Below are 19,983 nucleotides of genomic sequence, written 5' to 3' on the forward strand. Positions count from 1 at the left end.
GTCGTCTGTTCAGCTTTGCCATTCGCGTGTTACACACGCTTTGCCAAAGAGGGGCATCTGTAGACACCCCATTTTGACCGGACCCAAGTTCGCTATGCTTGGACGTGTAGACACCCCATTTTGCTCTGCCTTAAGAAATTAGGGTTTTTCCATCGGTTTTCCAATGTCTTTCCTTTCCGCGTCCGTTTGTTACATTTCTAAATATTTTTGGTCGTTTCCGCCATGTTTCGTATTTTTCTGTTGAATATTGAGAAGGGTTATTCATGAGAATCCGAGCAAAAGAGAATGTGGGACCCACTGGTGTGGGACCCGTTTGTGTGGGACCCGCTAGTGTGGGACCCGTTTGTGTGGGACCCGCTGATATGGGACCCGCTGGTGTGGGACCCGTTTGTGTGGGACCCGCTTGTGTGGGACCCGCTGATGTGGGACCCGCTTGTGCGGAACCCACAAAGTGGGACTCACCATTAGCATGACTTAACTTTCTCTACCATTTCCACCAACTTCATTTTTCCCTTTAAAATAACACCATTATCTCCATTACCATTATATATTCCATTATTCCCACCACCATTCCCACCATTACCATTATATATTCCATTATTCCCACCACCATTCCCACCATTACCATTATATATTCCATTATCCCCACCACCATTCCCACCATTACCATTATACATTCCATTATCCCCACCACCATTCCCACCATTACCATTATATATTCCATTATCCCCACCACCATTCTCACCATTACCATTATATATTCCATTATTCCCACCACCATTCCCACCATTACCATTATATATTCCATTATCCCCACCACCATTCCCACCATTACCATTATATATTCCATTATTCCCACCACCATTCCCACCATTACCATTATATATTCCATTATTCTCCACCACACCCACCATTCTCATTATTTATTTCCACCTCTCCACTAAGTTTTTCACTATATAAAGAGAGGTGATGAGAGAAAAAAAAGGAGGAGAGAAGGAAGAGGGGAAAAAAAAAGAAGAAAAAAAAAAAAGAGGAGAACAAAAAAAAAAAAAAAAGAAGAGAGGGAGAGAAAATAAGAGAGAAAGAGAGAGAGGAAAATATAAAAACAAAGAAGGAAGCGGAGCGGATCGCACGTCGGCCGGATTTTTGGATTTCTTTGGCTCTTGGATTCGGCGAGGAACTCATCACAGGTAGGTACACTGTTTTCGGAATTTTTTAGAATTATTTGGTATATTTTCGGATTTTTGCATGATTTTTAACAAAGAAAACTAAAAGATATACTAAACAGATTCCACAAATAATGAAATTTCGTGGGAAAATAATATGATAATGATACATTCTACCATGAATTTGTGAGAATTTTTGGATTTTGTTTGGTATATTATTTTATGCATTCTTTGAAAATTATCAGATTTTGGGAGAATTGTTACTGATGTCAAATCACAGATACAATTCTCCAAATTTATACAGTAGTCTTAAATTCTATACTTCTTGCTTCTGTAAAATTTTCAAGTGATTTTGATCTTGTTTCATATGAGCTGTAGTGTTAATTCATAATCTGGTTTGAAATTTAAAAAATCCGAAACTGATAGTAAATAGTTTTCTAAATTCATGGAAATCTTACAGCATGCTATTTTCACTTATATCTTACTAATGTAGAAATTTCATGGAATTTAGATTTCTATTTCTAGTAGTTTCTGTGTTATTTTTGCAATCTGGTCTTATTGTTGTTAAATCAAAATTAAATATGAGCTTAATGTACAAATCCACAAAATTCATCCCGTAAGCTGCATGGATACCCATCTTACTGCTGTAGAAATTTTGATTCATTTCGAATTCGTTTGCTACAGTTTCACTTGTAAAAACACTCATATGTTTAAAATTGATAAAATCCATTGAAAATCCGAAATTAATTGAAAATCATCTGAAAATTTCTAAAGAACCTTAAATCTCTGTCACATGTTAACTCATTAATCCATTGAAACAGAAATCTTAGGGTCTTTAGATTTCCCTCGAAAAATGGCCAGTGCATCCATAATCGTATCCCAATTGCAACCAATCTTTGACAATTTAGATATTTAAGCTATAACATGTTATTGGCTCCGAGGTTACTGTCCACGGAAATCCTGAGATCTGCCAGGCAATAAGATGCTATAACCTAAGTATTAAATTGCGCAAGGAAAGAGCGCACGATTCCCTCCCTTGGATGCCATTCTGGGCCGAAATTGGTGTACCCATAGGAGGCATGCTTTGCCTCATATAAGAGTCTTTGACTCATTTGTTTGTGTGATGTTGTTGTCAGTGAGTCTTTGACTTGTGTTTCCATCTCTTTTAGGGAGTCTTTGACTCATCTATCCTTTAGTTGTTATCAGTGGAGTCTTTGACTCGTTTTTCCACCGCTATTAGAGAGTCATTGACTCATTTGCTCATTTGTACCCTTCTTTAATATTTTTAGTTAGGAGTTTCTCCTTTAGAGTTGTTGATTACTTCGTTTTAATTAGAGGCTAACTCAGTCTTATTAGAGCTTTGCTTGCTTGGGATCTTGGATCGTTTTCTCTCTTCTTGGGACGCTATCTTTCTTGTTATGGTTCGTCTCTTTGAGACGTTAGTTGTTTGTTCGGGGTTTCCCCTTTTGGATTTAGGGCTTTGCCCTAGTTTGTGGTTGTTCTTGCGTGTTCCCTTTAAGATTGAAAACATCTAAAGGTCCTGAGCATTGAAAAAGCTTTAAAATCCAAAAACATTAGAAATTTAAAACTCAAAAACATTTGAAAACTTTAAAAATATCAAAAACATTTGAAAATATAAAAAAACCTTAAAAAATCTGAAGTGTGAGTGTTTCTTTTAGAAGCGTAGTTTGAGAGTTCGTTTTCGAACTACGTTGGCTTGATCCTCTTCCGAGGTACGTAGTGCAGCTTGGGATTTACATCCCAAGTCCAGCCAAACTTTTTTTGTAAATAAACGTTTTAAACCTTCTTCAAAAACCTTTAAAATATTGTTTTCAAAAGACCTTCCTCTAGAGTTAGGAGTTTCTCCTCGATAGAGAATTTTAGAGTTAGGGTTTTTCTTTTGATAGGTTGTTTGATTGATTGTTTGCTGTGTGCTTGTTTTAGAGTTAGAGGTCTGTCCTAGAGTTATAGGAGCGCCTCCGTCCGGTCAGTTGGCGATCCACATCGCCGAGTGATGACTAGAGTAGGATACGCTAGTCCACCCTTGGTTTTCCTTAGGAAATACAGCCTAGTCACACATAGGTTGTAAGAACCACCTGCATCAGCGTAGGGCTAATCTGCATTTAGTTAGGGCATATAGGGTGTCCTAAAATTCACAATTCACTGGAATTTAAATAATCGTACAATAAACTTTAATAATTGGTCCGGTCTTTTAGATCGAGTTTAGGATAGAGGGCTAGGTGTCTTAGGCATCATAACTTAGAATAGGCGCGAAGAACTACGTTGCCTTGATTCTCGTGGAGGCGGGGATACGTAGGCTTCTTTGGATGAATACCAGACCATCTGAGGACTCGGGCTAATCACTTTTAAAACTGTTGAAACAATCAAATCACTTAGGATTTTCCATGAAATTAGAATTTTAGGAGAACTTTCACTTAGATTGAATCCAAACCAATTAAGAAATCAAGATACACATTTAGGATTCACATTGAAATTAGATCATAGGATGCATGTCACATAGATAGCACATTAACAAGAGAGTTGAATGAGCCATTAAAAATGAATTTAAAAGAGTTAACTTTTGGAATTGAAGACCGATTATCGGGCAGGAATGGTGCATGTGGTGGATAAATCCCCATACCTTCCATTCTTGTAACCAGGTAGTGAGTCTAGATTTCTGGTTAATTATGGGTCCTAGATCCCACATCTAGGTGGCGACTCTGTCAGTCTCTTTTGTGTGGAATTCGGATTGCCTTAGTGATCCCAAGTTCACATAAAAGATGAATTAAAATTAATAATAAAAGGCACACGCCAATCGCGTGGGTACGAGAGACCAAGAGATAGTGCGTGGCGGCTCTCGCGCCACCACCCCTCTCGCGGGATCGGGTCCCACAGACTGGCGACTCTGCTGGGGACAACCTAACTTCATTACAATTCCAAAGGATAACTCATTTGAATCTATTTCAACTGGCTCATGAAAACTCTATCTCTTTTATGCTTGTTAGATTAGTTTGTATGCTTTATTTTCTCATCACATTTACTCAAACTTAATCTAACAAAACCTGAAGGCATCATAGATTGCGCGAATTTATTGCACACACTTACATCACTTTCATCTAAACCCCTGCATCTCACATGCACACACGTCCTATTTTAGGAACCCGGAGTGTTATCTAGCATGGTTGACTGGGATTTCATCACCTGGTGCCTCTGTGCTAGAGAAGCATTCCACCCTTAGCCTAGTACCTTTATGGTACGTAAACGGATCTCTTGTTCACGTACTGATACGCCGGACACTGGTACAGTATATCGAACATGGATTCGCGCTAAGGGAACTCTTGGCCTTACCCCTAGATTAACCCACACATGCATGTAGTATACGAACACATGTGCATCACGTGTGTGAGCCTAGTTTAGGATATCTTACCCAATTGTGTGTGTGAGCCTAGTTTAGGATATCCTACCCATTTGTGTCTAGATTAGGCCGTAGTCCATCTTTCAATGGCTACGATCGGTCCTAGGTACACAAACAAAGTCATGAGTCGAGATCCTCTCTCCACTCCGCTAGATTAGGGTTAGGGTTGATGCCTTCAGGTAACACTGATAAAATGTGCGAAAATTAAAAAACTTTTCCTTTGGGGTTAGGATGTAAATCCCATTCATTTCCAAAGATCTCATAGGATTAGTCATTCATGATCCATCTGTTGAAAGCAATCTTATGCTATCTCATCTCATCTTGATCTCATCTTGTTGTTGATATCCATCATTCAGATTTTAGATCTGGTCCTTGACCCGACTTTTGTCATTTTTATGGCCATGGTCTATTATCTGAGCCATTGATTTTTCATTGATCAATGTTTACCTATCATATATCTTTTACCTCTGGATCATATCGAAATCATTGATGAAAAAGTTTGATCTCACCTGTATTCTTTGAGTGCATGATCGTTGCTGAGATCGAAACTTATTTTGATTAGGGATGTTTATCGTTCCTGACTCTTTCATTCCCAAAAGAAGAACGGTTATACCCTTAAGGAATAGATTGAGGATTCTTTCCAAATTAACATACCCGTTGATGTATTTCAAGATTACTCTTTTCTCTATTTGTTCAGAATCTTTATCTCATGATTATTGATCTAGTATGTTAACTTCCAATCAGGATTCTGAAAGATAGCAACCATCGCTTCAAAAAAGGGCACCCAAGCTAAACCTACCTGGTCTAGACCTACCTCAATATCTAGACTTGTTCGTCACTTTGATCCCACTGTGTCACCAACAGCACCTTTACCATCTTCACCAGAGTTGTCAGGTTCTTTTGAAGTCAACCAAATGGCTAATGATCCAGTGGACCCCATGATAACTATACAGGAAATGTTGAGAAATATGTGTCGAGATATAGCAGGGTTGAAAGATGAGGTGACTCATCTAAAAGACCAGAGTACTCAAAAGGTCTCTACTTCTAAAGATCCCGCCATTCAGCCTCCTCCGGCCACATCTCCTAACCTCACCAGACCAGTCATCTCTCCCGTAGAGATCGATCTAAAAGATGAGCAATATGCTGGGGAATACTTTGTCCCTCCGGTTAACAAGGAGAATGAGTTGTTCGATAAGTATGAGAAGATGGCTCGTGACATTGAGAGCATGAAGGTTCAAGCGTCCAAGGGATTCGATATTTCTGAATTTCTGATGTCCCCTAATGCCATATTCCCGCCTAAGTTCAAGGCACCAGACTATGACAAATATGATGGAACTGGGTGTCCGAGAAACCACGTCAGATGGTTCATCACTCTTTCCCAGCAGCATGGCTTAAGTCGAGAGCAGATGGCTCATTTGTTTCCTATGTCTCTTATAGGGGTAGCCAAAAGATGGTTTTTGAGGTTGAAACCAGAAGAGATTAGGACATTAGAAGAAATCTCTAACCGATTCGTAGAACAATTCTCCATGGAGGAAGGGATCGAGGTCACTAAAAGAGATCTGAAGCTGTTGAAGCAGAATCCTCAGGAGACATTCACATCTTTCATTAGGCGCTGGAGGCGCAAGTCTGCCCAACTGAGCCATAGAATGTCAGAGGAAGACCAGATAAAGTTGGTCCTCAAGAGCTTGTCCCCGCAGTACTTTCACTTCATGGCGCCGCAGCACTATCAGAATTTCGATCATTTGATTAAGACCGGCACCCAGATCGAGGATGCTATTGCTAAGGGCCTCCGAGCCAAAACGCTATCTGATGTCCGAGAGGGGAAGAGGCCTATGATCCAACCGAAGGAAGTACAAGCAGTCAGTTATACCAGACCAGTGACCAAGCCTGTTGATGAAGTTGTTAGACCAATGGTGACGAAGCAGTTCAGGCAGTTTGACCCATTACCATTTCCACTGCCCATGATACTTAAGAAGTTGATCAGAGACAAGAAGATCAGACTTCCGGATGTCAAACCTGTACCTAATCCGCTGCCCGGAAACTGGAGAAGGGATCAATACTGTGAATATCACAGGGGCCCGGGACACATGACTGAGAACTGTTTGGCCTTGAAGCACGCGATTCAGAACATGATCGATAAAGATGAGCTTGCAGTTGAAAGGCCGAATATCACTCAGAATCCTCTCCCCAACCACCGTGCTGTTGCTCCTCCCACTACAAACGCTATCTTTGTAGATGAGCCCATCCTTGATCCCTCTGCTCTCATTTGCGCTATTACATCTGATAAAACATATGTTTTGAACTTTGACGATGAAGAGCTCAGAGAATTCAGAGAAAAAGAACCTTATGTGCTGTCGTTTGACGATGCTGAACTCGCTGAGTCATCTTCAGCCCAGTCATATGCGCTTCAGAATGTTGGTCTGGAAGAAGCAAAGGAAGCCACCTATGTTCTAAGGATGGAGGACTTTGAAGAGGATGTCAGTAATGCACCTTATGTTTTCAGAACGGACGAAGACGAACTGCTATTGCTGGATGATCAGTGTAACGAGATGCGTCACATGACCCGAGGTGGGCGAGTGTTCAAACCACCAGAATTGAGTGTAGAAAACCCGGCAGGGGTTGCAAGAAACTCAGAAAATCAGAGGCAGAATAAAGTGAGCGCAGACGAAGAAGATGAGAGCCTGTTAAAGCAGCTGAAGAAGACTCAGGCTAATATCTCGGTATGGGGTTTACTAATGGCCTCATCGAAGCACAGAAAGCTAGTCCTTCAAGAGCTTAATGCAGCACAAGTTTCTGTTAATACCTCACCTGACGAGCTTGTCAGTCTCGTAGCCATGGCCAGAGCTGCGAAAACATTGTCATTCGCTGATGACGATTTACCTCCTGAGGGCCGAGACCATACTAAGCCTCTTAAAATCACAGTCTTCTGTAACAAGAAGAAGGTGCCAGAGGTGTTGGTTGACAACGGCTCTGCACTGAATGTTTGCCCATTAAGCACCGCAGCAACCCTGGGGTTCAGTCCTGAGAATTTTATTCCATCCGAGCAGGGTATTCTAGCATATGATGGCACTCGCCGAGATGTAATCGGGACTTTGGTCACTGAGATACAGATTGGCGGAGAAGACTTTGAGGTAGAATTTCAAGTCTTAGATATTAAGGCTTCATTCTTACTGTTGCTTGGCCGTCCTTGGATGCACAAGGTCGGGGTTGTTCCGTCTACTCTCCACCAAAAACTGAAGTTCATTCGCAGGAACAGAGTGATAACAGTAAAGGGGGATCCTGATCTCGAGATAGGGCAGATCACTCCGGACATAACTGGGGAAAGATCCAAAGATGTCAATTTGACGGGGTTTTCACTAGAGGTAACTACGATCACTTTCAAAGAGGCTTTGAATGAGGAAATTTGTTTCCTGACCAGTACAAATTCGAATGTCATCAGAATGATTCGCCGACAGGGCTATATGCCAGGCGCCGGGTTAGGCAAATATCATCAAGGTTTGACCGAGTTTCCTGTGTTCAAAACATTCAATGGTTTGTTCGGACTGGGTTACAAGCCTACAAAGAAGGAAATTGTAGAGATGAAGCAGTTGATGCTGAAATGGGCAGAAAACCGTCGTCGGGGCTTGGGGCTACCAATGGCACCCATTGATTTGAAAATGAACGGTCGATTCCGAAAAGAAGGCGCAGCCTTTCCTTTCTGTGGCTTTGCAGAGTTTTGGTTGGATGAGAGCACAGGTCAGATGCTTCCGGGGTTTGAGATTTTCTTCGATCTTGAGCTAGAAGATGAGCCAGTGGGTATGCAGATTGTAGAGACAGAGTCTGAGGCTGATTGGACAGAGCACATAGAGCCGAGTCTTCTGAATTCACTTTTCCAAGAAGGGTCACAGACTGTGGCCGTGATTGGCAGGAGCCCGCTGATACTTGACCCAACTCGTCTTATCACCCCGGCTGAGGAACCTCTGACTAACTGGACTTCTCAAGTCCTACCCCAGGTTATTTTCCAGTACAAACGAATCCCTTCAGAAGAGTCAGTCGTCCATAAATACGTGTCAGTCTCCGGGTTTGATTCAGAGTCTATATCTTCTAATGAGTCTTTTGATGCAGGTACCATAGAGGACCATTCACCTAAGATCGGCGACGTTTCTTCCTTTTCAAGCGAGATTGAGTTGGAGTCTGTTCATAATAAAGCATCTGTTGCTGTTTCCTTTTATAGTTCTGAGTCAGTTGACGCAGGTGTCAACATTTCCATCGAGTCTGTAAAAATGAGTCCAAAGTTCATTGTACCCCCCGATGAGGGTAATTCGTCTGTTGATGTATATGATTCAAATTTCAATGAAATGAAGGATTCTTCTTTTGAGTACATTCCTGTCTCTATTTCATCTGCTGAATCTGCTATAAAATCTGATAATCTTAATAATAACAATCAAGACTCCCCCTCTGATGAGGATGCCGACAAAACTCCCCCTGAAATCAGACATATGATCCAACAGGAGGAGAGTCGCCGAGCAAAACCACTTGATGAGGAAGTTGAAACTGTGAATATTGGTGATGAAACCTCAATTAAGGAAATAAAGATTGGCAAAACTTTATCCCCTGAAGAACGCAAGGAATTGATCACCCTGCTTAAAGAGTTCAAAGAAGTTTTTGCTTGGTCTTACGATGATATGCCAGGATTAAGTGAGGAAATCGTCCAGCACAGATTACCCTTAATCCTTGGTGCTAAGCCAAAGAAGCAAAAACTCCGAAAGCTCAAAACAGAATGGGAGTTGAAAGTCTATGAAGAAGTGAAGAAATTGTTAGAAGTAAAATTCATCCAGGTGGTGGAATATCCTGAATGGCTCGCTAACATAGTACCGGTGCCCAAAAAGGACGGGAAAGTCAGAATGTGTGTTGATTTTAGAGATTTAAACAAAGCAAGTCCTAAAGATGACTTTCCTCTTCCAAGCATTGATCTCCTGGTGGATAACACTGCTGGGCATGCTCTTTTATCCTTTATGGATGGATTCTCAGGGTACAATCAGATTAAAATGGCACCTGAAGACATGTTGAAGACAGCGTTCATCACTCAGTGGGGTACATATTGCTACAGAGTGATGCCGTTTGGCTTGAAAAATGCTGGTGCTACATATCAGAGAGCCGCCACGACTCTTCTTCATGATATGATTCACAAAGAGGTTGAAGTTTACGTTGATGACATGATCGTAAAGGGGAAGACTCGGCCTGAGCACACTGTTGCCCTGAGAAAGTTTTTTGAGCGGATCAGGAAGTATCAGCTTCGTCTGAACCCGAGTAAATGTGTATTTGGCGTTACGTCAGGGAAACTCTTGGGGTTTATGGTCAGCGAAAGAGGGATCGAAGTGGACCCGCAGAAGATCAAGGCGATTCAAGAAATGCAGCCGCCGAAGACAGAAAGGCAGATCAGAGGTTTCCTTGGCAAAGTTCAGTATCTGAGACGGTTCATAGCACATCTGACGATGACATGTGAACCCATTTTCAAGCTTCTGAAGAAGAATTCCTCGAAGAAGTGGAATGAAGAGTGTCAGGAGGCTTTTGAAAAGGTTAAGCAATGCCTATCCTTGCCCCCTGTTCTTTCACCAGTTATTCCAGGCCAGCCGTTGCTGTTGTACTTATCTATCACGGATACAGCGATGGGTTGCATGCTTGCTCAGCAGGATCTTGAGTCTAAGAAAGAAAGACCCATTTACTACATCAGCAAGAAGATGCTAGAGTATGAATTAAAATACACTGTTTTGGAGAAGACTTGTCTCGCATTAGTTTGGGCAACCCAGAGGCTTAGACATTATTTGCTTTCAAACAAGGTTCTTCTGCTTTCACGAATGGACCCTCTAAAGTACTTGTTTGAGAAACCTGCCCTTACAGGAAGGACTGCAAGGTGGTTATTGTTATTGTCTGAGTTCGACATCAGTTATGTCACTCAGAAATCAGTTAAGGGGCGGGTTATAGCTGAACAATTGGCCGATGCTCCAGTTGAGGAGAATGCTGTTCTAAGAGCCGAATTCCCTGATGAAGAAATTATGGATATCGAAGAAGAAGAGGTTCTCAGTACCAAGTGGTTAATGTACTTTGATGGAGCCGTAAACAGTCGTGGGCAAGGAGTAGGTGCAGTCTTGGTCTCTCCGAAGAAAGAATACATTCCTATCTCCATCAAGTTGCAGTTCGAGTGCACCAACAACATGGCAGAGTACGAAGCCTGTATTGCCGGACTTGAAGCAGCCTTAGCATTGCAGATTCAAGATATTGATGTGTTCGGGGATTCCATCCTGATCATTTACCAGATTAATGGGCAATGGAAAACTCGAGAAGATAGATTGATCCCTTATAATATGTATTTGGAATCTCTAGTCCAAAAATTCAAGAGCGTCACATTTACTCACTTATCAAGGACCAGAAATCATTTTGCTGATGCTTTGGCCACTTTGGCCTCGATGTTAGATATCTCCGCTACAATGGAAGTTCAACCGTTAGCCATCAGACTGCAATGGGCCCCTGCGCACGTAAATGCTATAGAGATTTCAGCTAGATGTCCAGATGGGAAGCCTTGGTACACAGATATCAGAAACCTCATTTCAGGCAAGGGTCATCCTCCGGAAGCTTCAAGCAAGGAAAGGAAAACTCTCCAGAAGTTATCTGCGAATTTCATCATTTGCGGTGAAGAGCTATATAGAAGGTCATTTGATGGCATACAACTCCTTTGTGTTGATGAAGATAAAGCTGCAGAACTTATTGAGCAGACTCATGAGGGTGTTTGTGGACCTCATATGAACGGGAAGATGCTATCTAGAAAGATCCTTAGACTTGGATTCTATTGGCCTACAATGGAAACAGACTGCTTCGCATTTGTAAGAAAATGCCATAAGTGTCAAGTCTATGCGAATCTTATTCATGTTCCTCCTTCGGAGTTGCACTCCCTGACTTCGCCGTGGCCGTTTTCGGTATGGGGAATAGACATCATTGGGAAGATTTATCCGAGATCCTCGAGCGGACATGAGTACATTCTGGTGGCTATTGATTATTTCACAAAGTGGATAGAGGCTGCATCTTATGCTTCCATCACTTCGAACACAGTTGCGAAGTTCATCCGTACCAATATAATTTGCAGATACGGAGTACCTCACGAGTTGATTTCAGATAATGGATCACATTTCAAGAAAGAAGTGTTACACCTGTGTGAAGAGTTCAGGATAAGGCATCACAAGTCGTCTCCTTACAGGCCGCAGACGAATGGGGCCGTTGAAGCAGCAAATAAGAACATCAAAGTCATTATCAGTAAGATGACTGAGACATATAAGGACTGGTCGAACAAACTTCCTTATGCCTTATGGGCTTATAGAACATCGATCAGGTCTTCAACAGGCGTGACTCCGTATTCTTTGGTGTACGGAATGGAGGCTGTTCTCCCTGTTGAGTTAAGAATCCCCTCTTTGAGAGTGATGGTGGAGGCCGATCTGCCAGAGTCAGAATGGGCGAAGGCCAGACACAATGAGCTACAGATGATAGATGAGAAGAGGCTGAGAGCCTTATATCATATCCAAGGATATCAGAGACGGATTGAGAGAGCTTTCAATAAGAAGGTTCGTGTCCGAGATTTGAAGCCTGGAGATCTTGTATTGAAGTCCTACAGGGCACCGGTATTTGACCCAAGAGGAAAGTTCAGGCCAAACTGGTCTGGTCCTTACATTGTTGATGAAGTCCTGCCTGGAAAAGCCGTAAGACTGCTCAATGAAAATGGAGAAAAATTAAATGAACCTACAAACCTGGATCAATTAAAAAAATATTATGCTTAAGTACACCAGGAGGCCATCCTTGGACGATTTGAGCTTCAAGCCAATACCCAAATGTTTTAAACTATTTGCAAACCCGTTGGGCCTAGAAAAAAATGAATAATGAAACCCCTTTCCGCTAAAAGAACCTGTGAGCCAAAAGCAAAATCAAAATTTCTTTGTTAAACTTAAACCAGGGGCATCTTTTATGACTTTCGTCATAAAAGATTTTAAACCCGAACTACGCGTGACCTGATTCCCAATTTCTTTAAGGATACGTAGGCAGTCTGGAGGATCCAGATTCGGTCCAGATACATGCAAACATACCAAAGTCTAACCGGTTTGAACCTAAGCCCACCTGAAAGTCCTTCTGGTGTACTCAGGCCCAGGTTTGTAGAGAAACAGAAAGAAAGAAAAATGATGGAGTCTTAGACCCGCTAGACTGAAAACCCGCAAGGGCTGTCTAGGCAAAAGTTAGGGTCATTCACCCGCTAAGCTGAAAACCCGAAAGGGCGGCTTAGGCAAAAATCAGGGTGCTGAGCCTGCTGGATGGAAAATCTGCAAGGGCAGACAGTCCAGGCAAAAATTAAGGCATATGGTCCGCCGAATCGAAAACCTGAAAAGGCGATTTGGTCATGACAGTGACTTCATGGAGAGAGGACAAGGCTTTAAAAAGCCAGCTAAACTTTCAATTTTCTCTGGCACCTTCTCAAAGTCTAAGTAAGCACCATCAAGACTTCTTTTGGTACTCTTTGAGCCAGAGAAGTTGAAATCGAGCAATCTGAAGGGAGGATAACCATGGCAGAAATCCTGAAAAGAGGGTTGAAACACCTTTAAACACGGTATTCAAAAGACTCTAAGAGAGTGGCTTTTACCATTTTTTTTGTTTAAAAAAAAAAAAAAAAAAAAAAAACCCTATCAGACTAAGAAGCAGATTTCAGTCTATCTTGGTATTTGAGTCAGGTGTCCGTCAATGTCCTCGTTCGTTGTTTGTCAAAGTCTTTCCTTTGTCAAGTCGAGTTCAATTCTTCAGAGTCCTGTTCCTCCCCAAGCCGGGGTGGCAAAAAAAAAAAAAAAAAAAAAAGAGAGAGGAGGGAAAGCAGAACTCTCAGAGAAGCAGAGAATTTATGGCCCCTGTGAACAAGTGCAAAGCAGAGCAATTCAGAGGTTGATAGGCTTTCAGCCCAATTCCAGCATTAGCAGATGGTAGTGATGAAGCAGGATTTTGAGCAGAACCATGTTCTTGTATTTTTAAGAGCCTTATAAGCCCAAGTGTTCATCAGAAAAGTTTGTAACCCCAAGTGTACATTAATGAAAGCCTTTGGCCCATTTTTCTTGTGTTGCTCTCCAAATGAATTTTGTTATGGAAGTAATCATACTAGGGACATCTTTTATGACTCACGTCATAAAAGATGTCAAATACACATTGATATTTGAAATGGACATTCTCCTCAAATAAGACTAGAGAGTTTGAACACGCTCTTTTTGTTCAAGCTCTCCTGTCGAGTATTTGGCTCGTGTTGCTTTGGTAAAGCTTCAATCTCTAAAAATAAAAAATAAAATAAAAATAATAAAAAAAATAATAATAAGAATGACTCTTTGAGTGTGGCATTTGGGACTTTTTAAGTGTCCGCAGCGTGTCCCTACCTAACAAGTTGGGAGTCAGGCATACCTGCGAGGGGGTTTGTATGGATCCGTGTTGCATGACGGGCATACAAATCTGGATTTATATGGAACCGTGTTACACCACGGGCATATAAATCTGGGGTCTTATGAGATAATTTAGCAATTCCTTTGTTGATGTGAGACTCTTTGAGTAGTTGAGACCCTTCGAGTGTTACAGACTCTTCGGGTAGTTGAGACTCTTTGAGTATAAATGTTTTGGTGTATTTAAGACTCTTTGAGTAGTTGAGACCCTTTGAGTGTTACAGACTCTTCGGGTAGTTGAGACTCTTTGAGTATAAATGTTTTTGTGTTGGTTTGAGACTCTTTGAGTAGTTGAGACCCTTTGAGTGTTACAGACTCTTCGGGTAGTTGAGACTCTTTGAGTATAAATATTTTCGTGTCGGTTTGAGACTCTTTGAGTAGTTAAGACCCTTTGAGTGTTACAGACTCTTCGGGTAGTTGAGACTTTTTGAGTATAAAGGTTTTTTGTGTGTATTTGAGACTCTTTGAGTAGTTGAGACCCTTTGAGTGTTACAGACTCTTCGGGTAGTTGAGACTCTTTGAGTATAAATGTTTTTGTGTTGATTTGAGACTCTTTGAGTAGTTGAGACCCTTTGAGTGTTATAGACTCTTCGGGTAGTTGAGACTCCTTGAGTATAAATGTTTTGTGTTGGTTTGAGACTCTTTGAGTAGTTGAGACCCTTTGAGTGTTACAGACTCTTCGGGTAGTTGAGACTCTTTGAGTATAAATAGTTTCTTTGATGTGTTTGAGACTCTTTGAGTAGTTGAGACCCTTTGAGTGTTACAGACTCTTCGGGTAGTTGAGGCTCTTTGAGTATAAAGGTTTCTCTATGTAGTTGAGACTCTTTCGAGTATAAAGGTTTTTGCATGTGTTTGAGACTCTTTGAGTAGTTGAGACCCTTTGAGTGTTACAGACTCTTCGGGTGGTTGAGGCTCTTTGAGTATAAAGATTTCTATGTGTTTGAAGCTCTCTGAGTGTTTGATTTGAGACTCTATGAGTGTTACATACTCTTTGAGTAATTTGATTTGATATTCTTTGAAGGGTTGATTTACGTCTGCATCGATAGTGGTCTGCTTTCTTTGAGGTAATTTTATTGGGTTCGTTTTCTTAAAAGCTTTGTTTTAACAGAGTATGTTTGTGTTTGCTTTAATAGAGTCTTTGCGTATTGATTTAAACAGTTGAGTCATGAGTATTAGGGAGAGACTATCTCTTTGAGTTGTCGTTGCCGAGTTAAGAGTCGGTGAGAGGCTATCTCCCTATTGTTGGTAGAGTTTTATCTCTGTGAATATCGTTTTAAAACTAAAAACCCAAAAATTTGCTTTGCTTTCGGGTCAGTCAAAATGTGTCGTCTGTTCAGCTTTGCCATTCGCGTGTTACACACGCTTTGCCAAAGAGGGGCATCTGTAGACACCCCATTTTGACCGGACCCAAGTTCGCTATGCTTGGACGTGTAGACACCCCATTTTGCTCTGCCTTAAGAAATTAGGGTTTTTCCATCGGTTTTCCAATGTCTTTCCTTTCCGCGTCCGTTTGTTACATTTCTAAATATTTTTGGTCGTTTCCGCCATGTTTCGTATTTTTCTGTTGAATATTGAGAAGGGTTATTCATGAGAATCCGAGCAAAAGAGAATGTGGGACCCACTGGTGTGGGACCCGTTTGTGTGGGACCCGCTAGTGTGGGACCCGTTTGTGTGGGACCCGCTGATATGGGACCCGCTGGTGTGGGACCCGTTTGTGTGGGACCCGCTTGTGTGGGACCCGCTGATGTGGGACCCGCTTGTGCGGAACCCACAAAGTGGGACTCACCATTAGCATGACTTAACTTTCTCTACCATTTCCACCAACTTCATTTTTCCCTTTAAAATAACACCATTATCTCCATTACCATTATATATTCCATTATTCCCACCACCATTCCCACCATTACCATTATATATTCCATTATTCCCACCACCATTCCCACCATTACCATTATATATTCCATTATCCCCACCACCATTCCCACCATTACCATTATACATTCCATTATCCCCACCACCATTCCCACCATTACCATTATATATTCCATTATCCCCACCACCATTCTCACCATTACCATTATATATTCCATTATTCCCACCACCATTCCCACCATTACCATTATATATTCCATTATCCCCACCACCATTCCCACCATTACCATTATATATTCCATTATTCCCACCACCATTCCCACCATTACCATTATATATTCCATTATTCTCCACCACACCCACCATTCTCATTATTTATTTCCACCTCTCCACTAAGTTTTTCACTATATAAAGAGAGGTGATGAGAGAAAAAAAAGGAGGAGAGAAGGAAGAGGGGAAAAAAAAAGAAGAAAAAAAAAGAAGAGGAGAACAAAAAAAAAAAAAAAAGAAGAGAGGGAGAGAAAATAAGAGAGAAAGAGAGAGAGGAAAATATAAAAACAAAGAAGGAAGCGGAGCGGATCGCACGTCGGCCGGATTTTTGGATTTCTTTGGCTCTTGGATTCGGCGAGGAACTCATCACAGGTAGGTACACTGTTTTCGGAATTTTTTAGAATTATTTGGTATATTTTCGGATTTTTGCATGATTTTTAACAAAGAAAACTAAAAGATATACTAAACAGATTCCACAAATAATGAAATTTCGTGGGAAAATAATATGATAATGATACATTCTACCATGAATTTGTGAGAATTTTTGGATTTTGTTTGGTATATTATTTTATGCATTCTTTGAAAATTATCAGATTTTGGGAGAATTGTTACTGATGTCAAATCACAGATACAATTCTCCAAATTTATACAGTAGTCTTAAATTCTATACTTCTTGCTTCTGTAAAATTTTCAAGTGATTTTGATCTTGTTTCATATGAGCTGTAGTGTTAATTCATAATCTGGTTTGAAATTTAAAAAATCCGAAACTGATAGTAAATAGTTTTCTAAATTCATGGAAATCTTACAGCATGCTATTTTCACTTATATCTTACTAATGTAGAAATTTCATGGAATTTAGATTTCTATTTCTAGTAGTTTCTGTGTTATTTTTGCAATCTGGTCTTATTGTTGTTAAATCAAAATTAAATATGAGCTTAATGTACAAATCCACAAAATTCATCCCGTAAGCTGCATGGATACCCATCTTACTGCTGTAGAAATTTTGATTCATTTCGAATTCGTTTGCTACAGTTTCACTTGTAAAAACACTCATATGTTTAAAATTGATAAAATCCATTGAAAATCCGAAATTAATTGAAAATCATCTGAAAATTTCTAAAGAACCTTAAATCTCTGTCACATGTTAACTCATTAATCCATTGAAACAGAAATCTTAGGGTCTTTAGATTTCCCTCGAAAAATGGCCAGTGCATCCATAATCGTATCCCAATTGCAACCAATCTTTGACAATTTAGATATTTAAGCTATAACATGTTATTGGCTCCGAGGTTACTGTCCACGGAAATCCTGAGATCTGCCAGGCAATAAGATGCTATAACCTAAGTATTAAATTGCGCAAGGAAAGAGCGCACGATTCCCTCCCTTGGATGCCATTCTGGGCCGAAATTGGTGTACCCATAGGAGGCATGCTTTGCCTCATATAAGAGTCTTTGACTCATTTGTTTGTGTGATGTTGTTGTCAGTGAGTCTTTGACTTGTGTTTCCATCTCTTTTAGGGAGTCTTTGACTCATCTATCCTTTAGTTGTTATCAGTGGAGTCTTTGACTCGTTTTTCCACCGCTATTAGAGAGTCATTGACTCATTTGCTCATTTGTACCCTTCTTTAATATTTTTAGTTAGGAGTTTCTCCTTTAGAGTTGTTGATTACTTCGTTTTAATTAGAGGCTAACTCAGTCTTATTAGAGCTTTGCTTGCTTGGGATCTTGGATCGTTTTCTCTCTTCTTGGGACGCTATCTTTCTTGTTATGGTTCGTCTCTTTGAGACGTTAGTTGTTTGTTCGGGGTTTCCCCTTTTGGATTTAGGGCTTTGCCCTAGTTTGTGGTTGTTCTTGCGTGTTCCCTTTAAGATTGAAAACATCTAAAGGTCCTGAGCATTGAAAAAGCTTTAAAATCCAAAAACATTAGAAATTTAAAACTCAAAAACATTTGAAAACTTTAAAAATATCAAAAACATTTGAAAATATAAAAAAACCTTAAAAAATCTGAAGTGTGAGTGTTTCTTTTAGAAGCGTAGTTTGAGAGTTCGTTTTCGAACTACGTTGGCTTGATCCTCTTCCGAGGTACGTAGTGCAGCTTGGGATTTACATCCCAAGTCCAGCCAAACTTTTTTTGTAAATAAACGTTTTAAACCTTCTTCAAAAACCTTTAAAATATTGTTTTCAAAAGACCTTCCTCTAGAGTTAGGAGTTTCTCCTCGATAGAGAATTTTAGAGTTAGGGTTTTTCTTTTGATAGGTTGTTTGATTGATTGTTTGCTGTGTGCTTGTTTTAGAGTTAGAGGTCTGTCCTAGAGTTATAGGAGCGCCTCCGTCCGGTCAGTTGGCGATCCACATCGCCGAGTGATGACTAGAGTAGGATACGCTAGTCCACCCTTGGTTTTCCTTAGGAAATACAGCCTAGTCACACATAGGTTGTAAGAACCACCTGCATCAGCGTAGGGCTAATCTGCATTTAGTTAGGGCATATAGGGTGTCCTAAAATTCACAATTCACTGGAATTTAAATAATCGTACAATAAACTTTAATAATTGGTCCGGTCTTTTAGATCGAGTTTAGGATAGAGGGCTAGGTGTCTTAGGCATCATAACTTAGAATAGGCGCGAAGAACTACGTTGCCTTGATTCTCGTGGAGGCGGGGATACGTAGGCTTCTTTGGATGAATACCAGATCATCTGAGGACTCGGGCTAATCACTTTTAAAACTGTTGAAACAATCAAATCACTTAGGATTTTCCATGAAATTAGAATTTTAGGAGAACTTTCACTTAGATTGAATCCAAACCAATTAAGAAATCAAGATACACATTTAGGATTCACATTGAAATTAGATCATAGGATGCATGTCACATAGATAGCACATTAACAAGAGAGTTGAATGAGCCATTAAAAATGAATTTAAAAGAGTTAACTTTTGGAATTGAAGACCGATTATCGGGCAGGAATGGTGCATGTGGTGGATAAATCCCCATACCTTCCATTCTTGTAACCAGGTAGTGAGTCTAGATTTCTGGTTAATTATGGGTCCTAGATCCCACATCTAGGTGGCGACTCTGTCAGTCTCTTTTGTGTGGAATTCGGATTGCCTTAGTGATCCCAAGTTCACATAAAAGATGAATTAAAATTAATAATAAAAGGCACACGCCAATCGCGTGGGTACGAGAGACCAAGAGATAGTGCGTGGCGGCTCTCGCGCCACCACCCCTCTCGCGGGATCGGGTCCCACACTTAGCACTTGATTTATTTTTATAGGAATAAAATGGAATTTGCGATTATCTGGTAGCCTTTTCTTCTCTTTTTGATAGACTAACACAGTCTTATAGATTTCTGTTAAATTTCTTTAGATACTGGAATCCCCTCTCATTGCGAGGGCGATGAAGGCGCTAGCCCAAGCCCATCCTTAGGGGACTTGCTCAGTCCAAGTTGCATACCCCTCCTTTGTATATAGGAGACTTGCCCAGTCTCATTCTCTTGCTAACCCTCCTCTTTGTGCGTCGTTTGGTTTTGGGAGAACACCCTACTCGGCTTGGCTTCATACCCCTATCCTATATGGGTATCTGGTTGCACATTTGTTGCACCCTAGGGCTAGGTAGCTGTCCGGCCCGGCTGGGTGTTTTACCTTTGCCAAATATGCACAGGGTCTTTTATTCCTTTTTTACGTCATTTGTGTCTCGGAGACAAGCCTTGTCTCATGTAGAGAGTTTCCCCTTTAGGAGGCTTACCTAGCCTCATGTTAGAGTGGCCTCCTCTTTTAGAG

General features: G+C 40.8%; 2 protein-coding genes across 2 annotated transcripts in view; one reads left to right on the top strand and one right to left on the bottom strand.

Moving 5' to 3' along the window:
• The first annotated feature begins 840 nt into the window (after positions 1–840).
• Positions 841–8,826, top strand: LOC143849006 (uncharacterized). Its single transcript, XM_077358055.1, has 3 exons — positions 841–1,190; positions 5,326–8,573; positions 8,686–8,826. The coding sequence occupies exons 2-3, from the start codon at positions 5,496–5,498 to the stop codon at positions 8,692–8,694; spliced, it is 3,087 nt and encodes a 1,028-aa protein (XP_077214170.1). The 5' UTR covers positions 841–1,190; positions 5,326–5,495; the 3' UTR covers positions 8,695–8,826.
• A 4,169-nt stretch (positions 8,827–12,995) lies between these two features.
• Positions 12,996–19,983, bottom strand: part of LOC143848896 (uncharacterized) — a 50,751-nt gene continuing 43,763 nt past the window's right edge. The window contains exon 3 of the mRNA XM_077357951.1: positions 12,996–13,172. Coding sequence (XP_077214066.1) covers positions 12,996–13,172 — 177 coding nt within the window. The remainder of the gene's footprint in view (positions 13,173–19,983) is intronic.

This window comes from Tasmannia lanceolata, unplaced genomic scaffold, assembly GCF_043159265.1.
Source record: "Tasmannia lanceolata isolate RefF3 unplaced genomic scaffold, GAP_Taslan_0.1 ptg000016l, whole genome shotgun sequence".
Classification (NCBI taxonomy): Eukaryota; Viridiplantae; Streptophyta; class Magnoliopsida; order Canellales; family Winteraceae; genus Tasmannia; species Tasmannia lanceolata.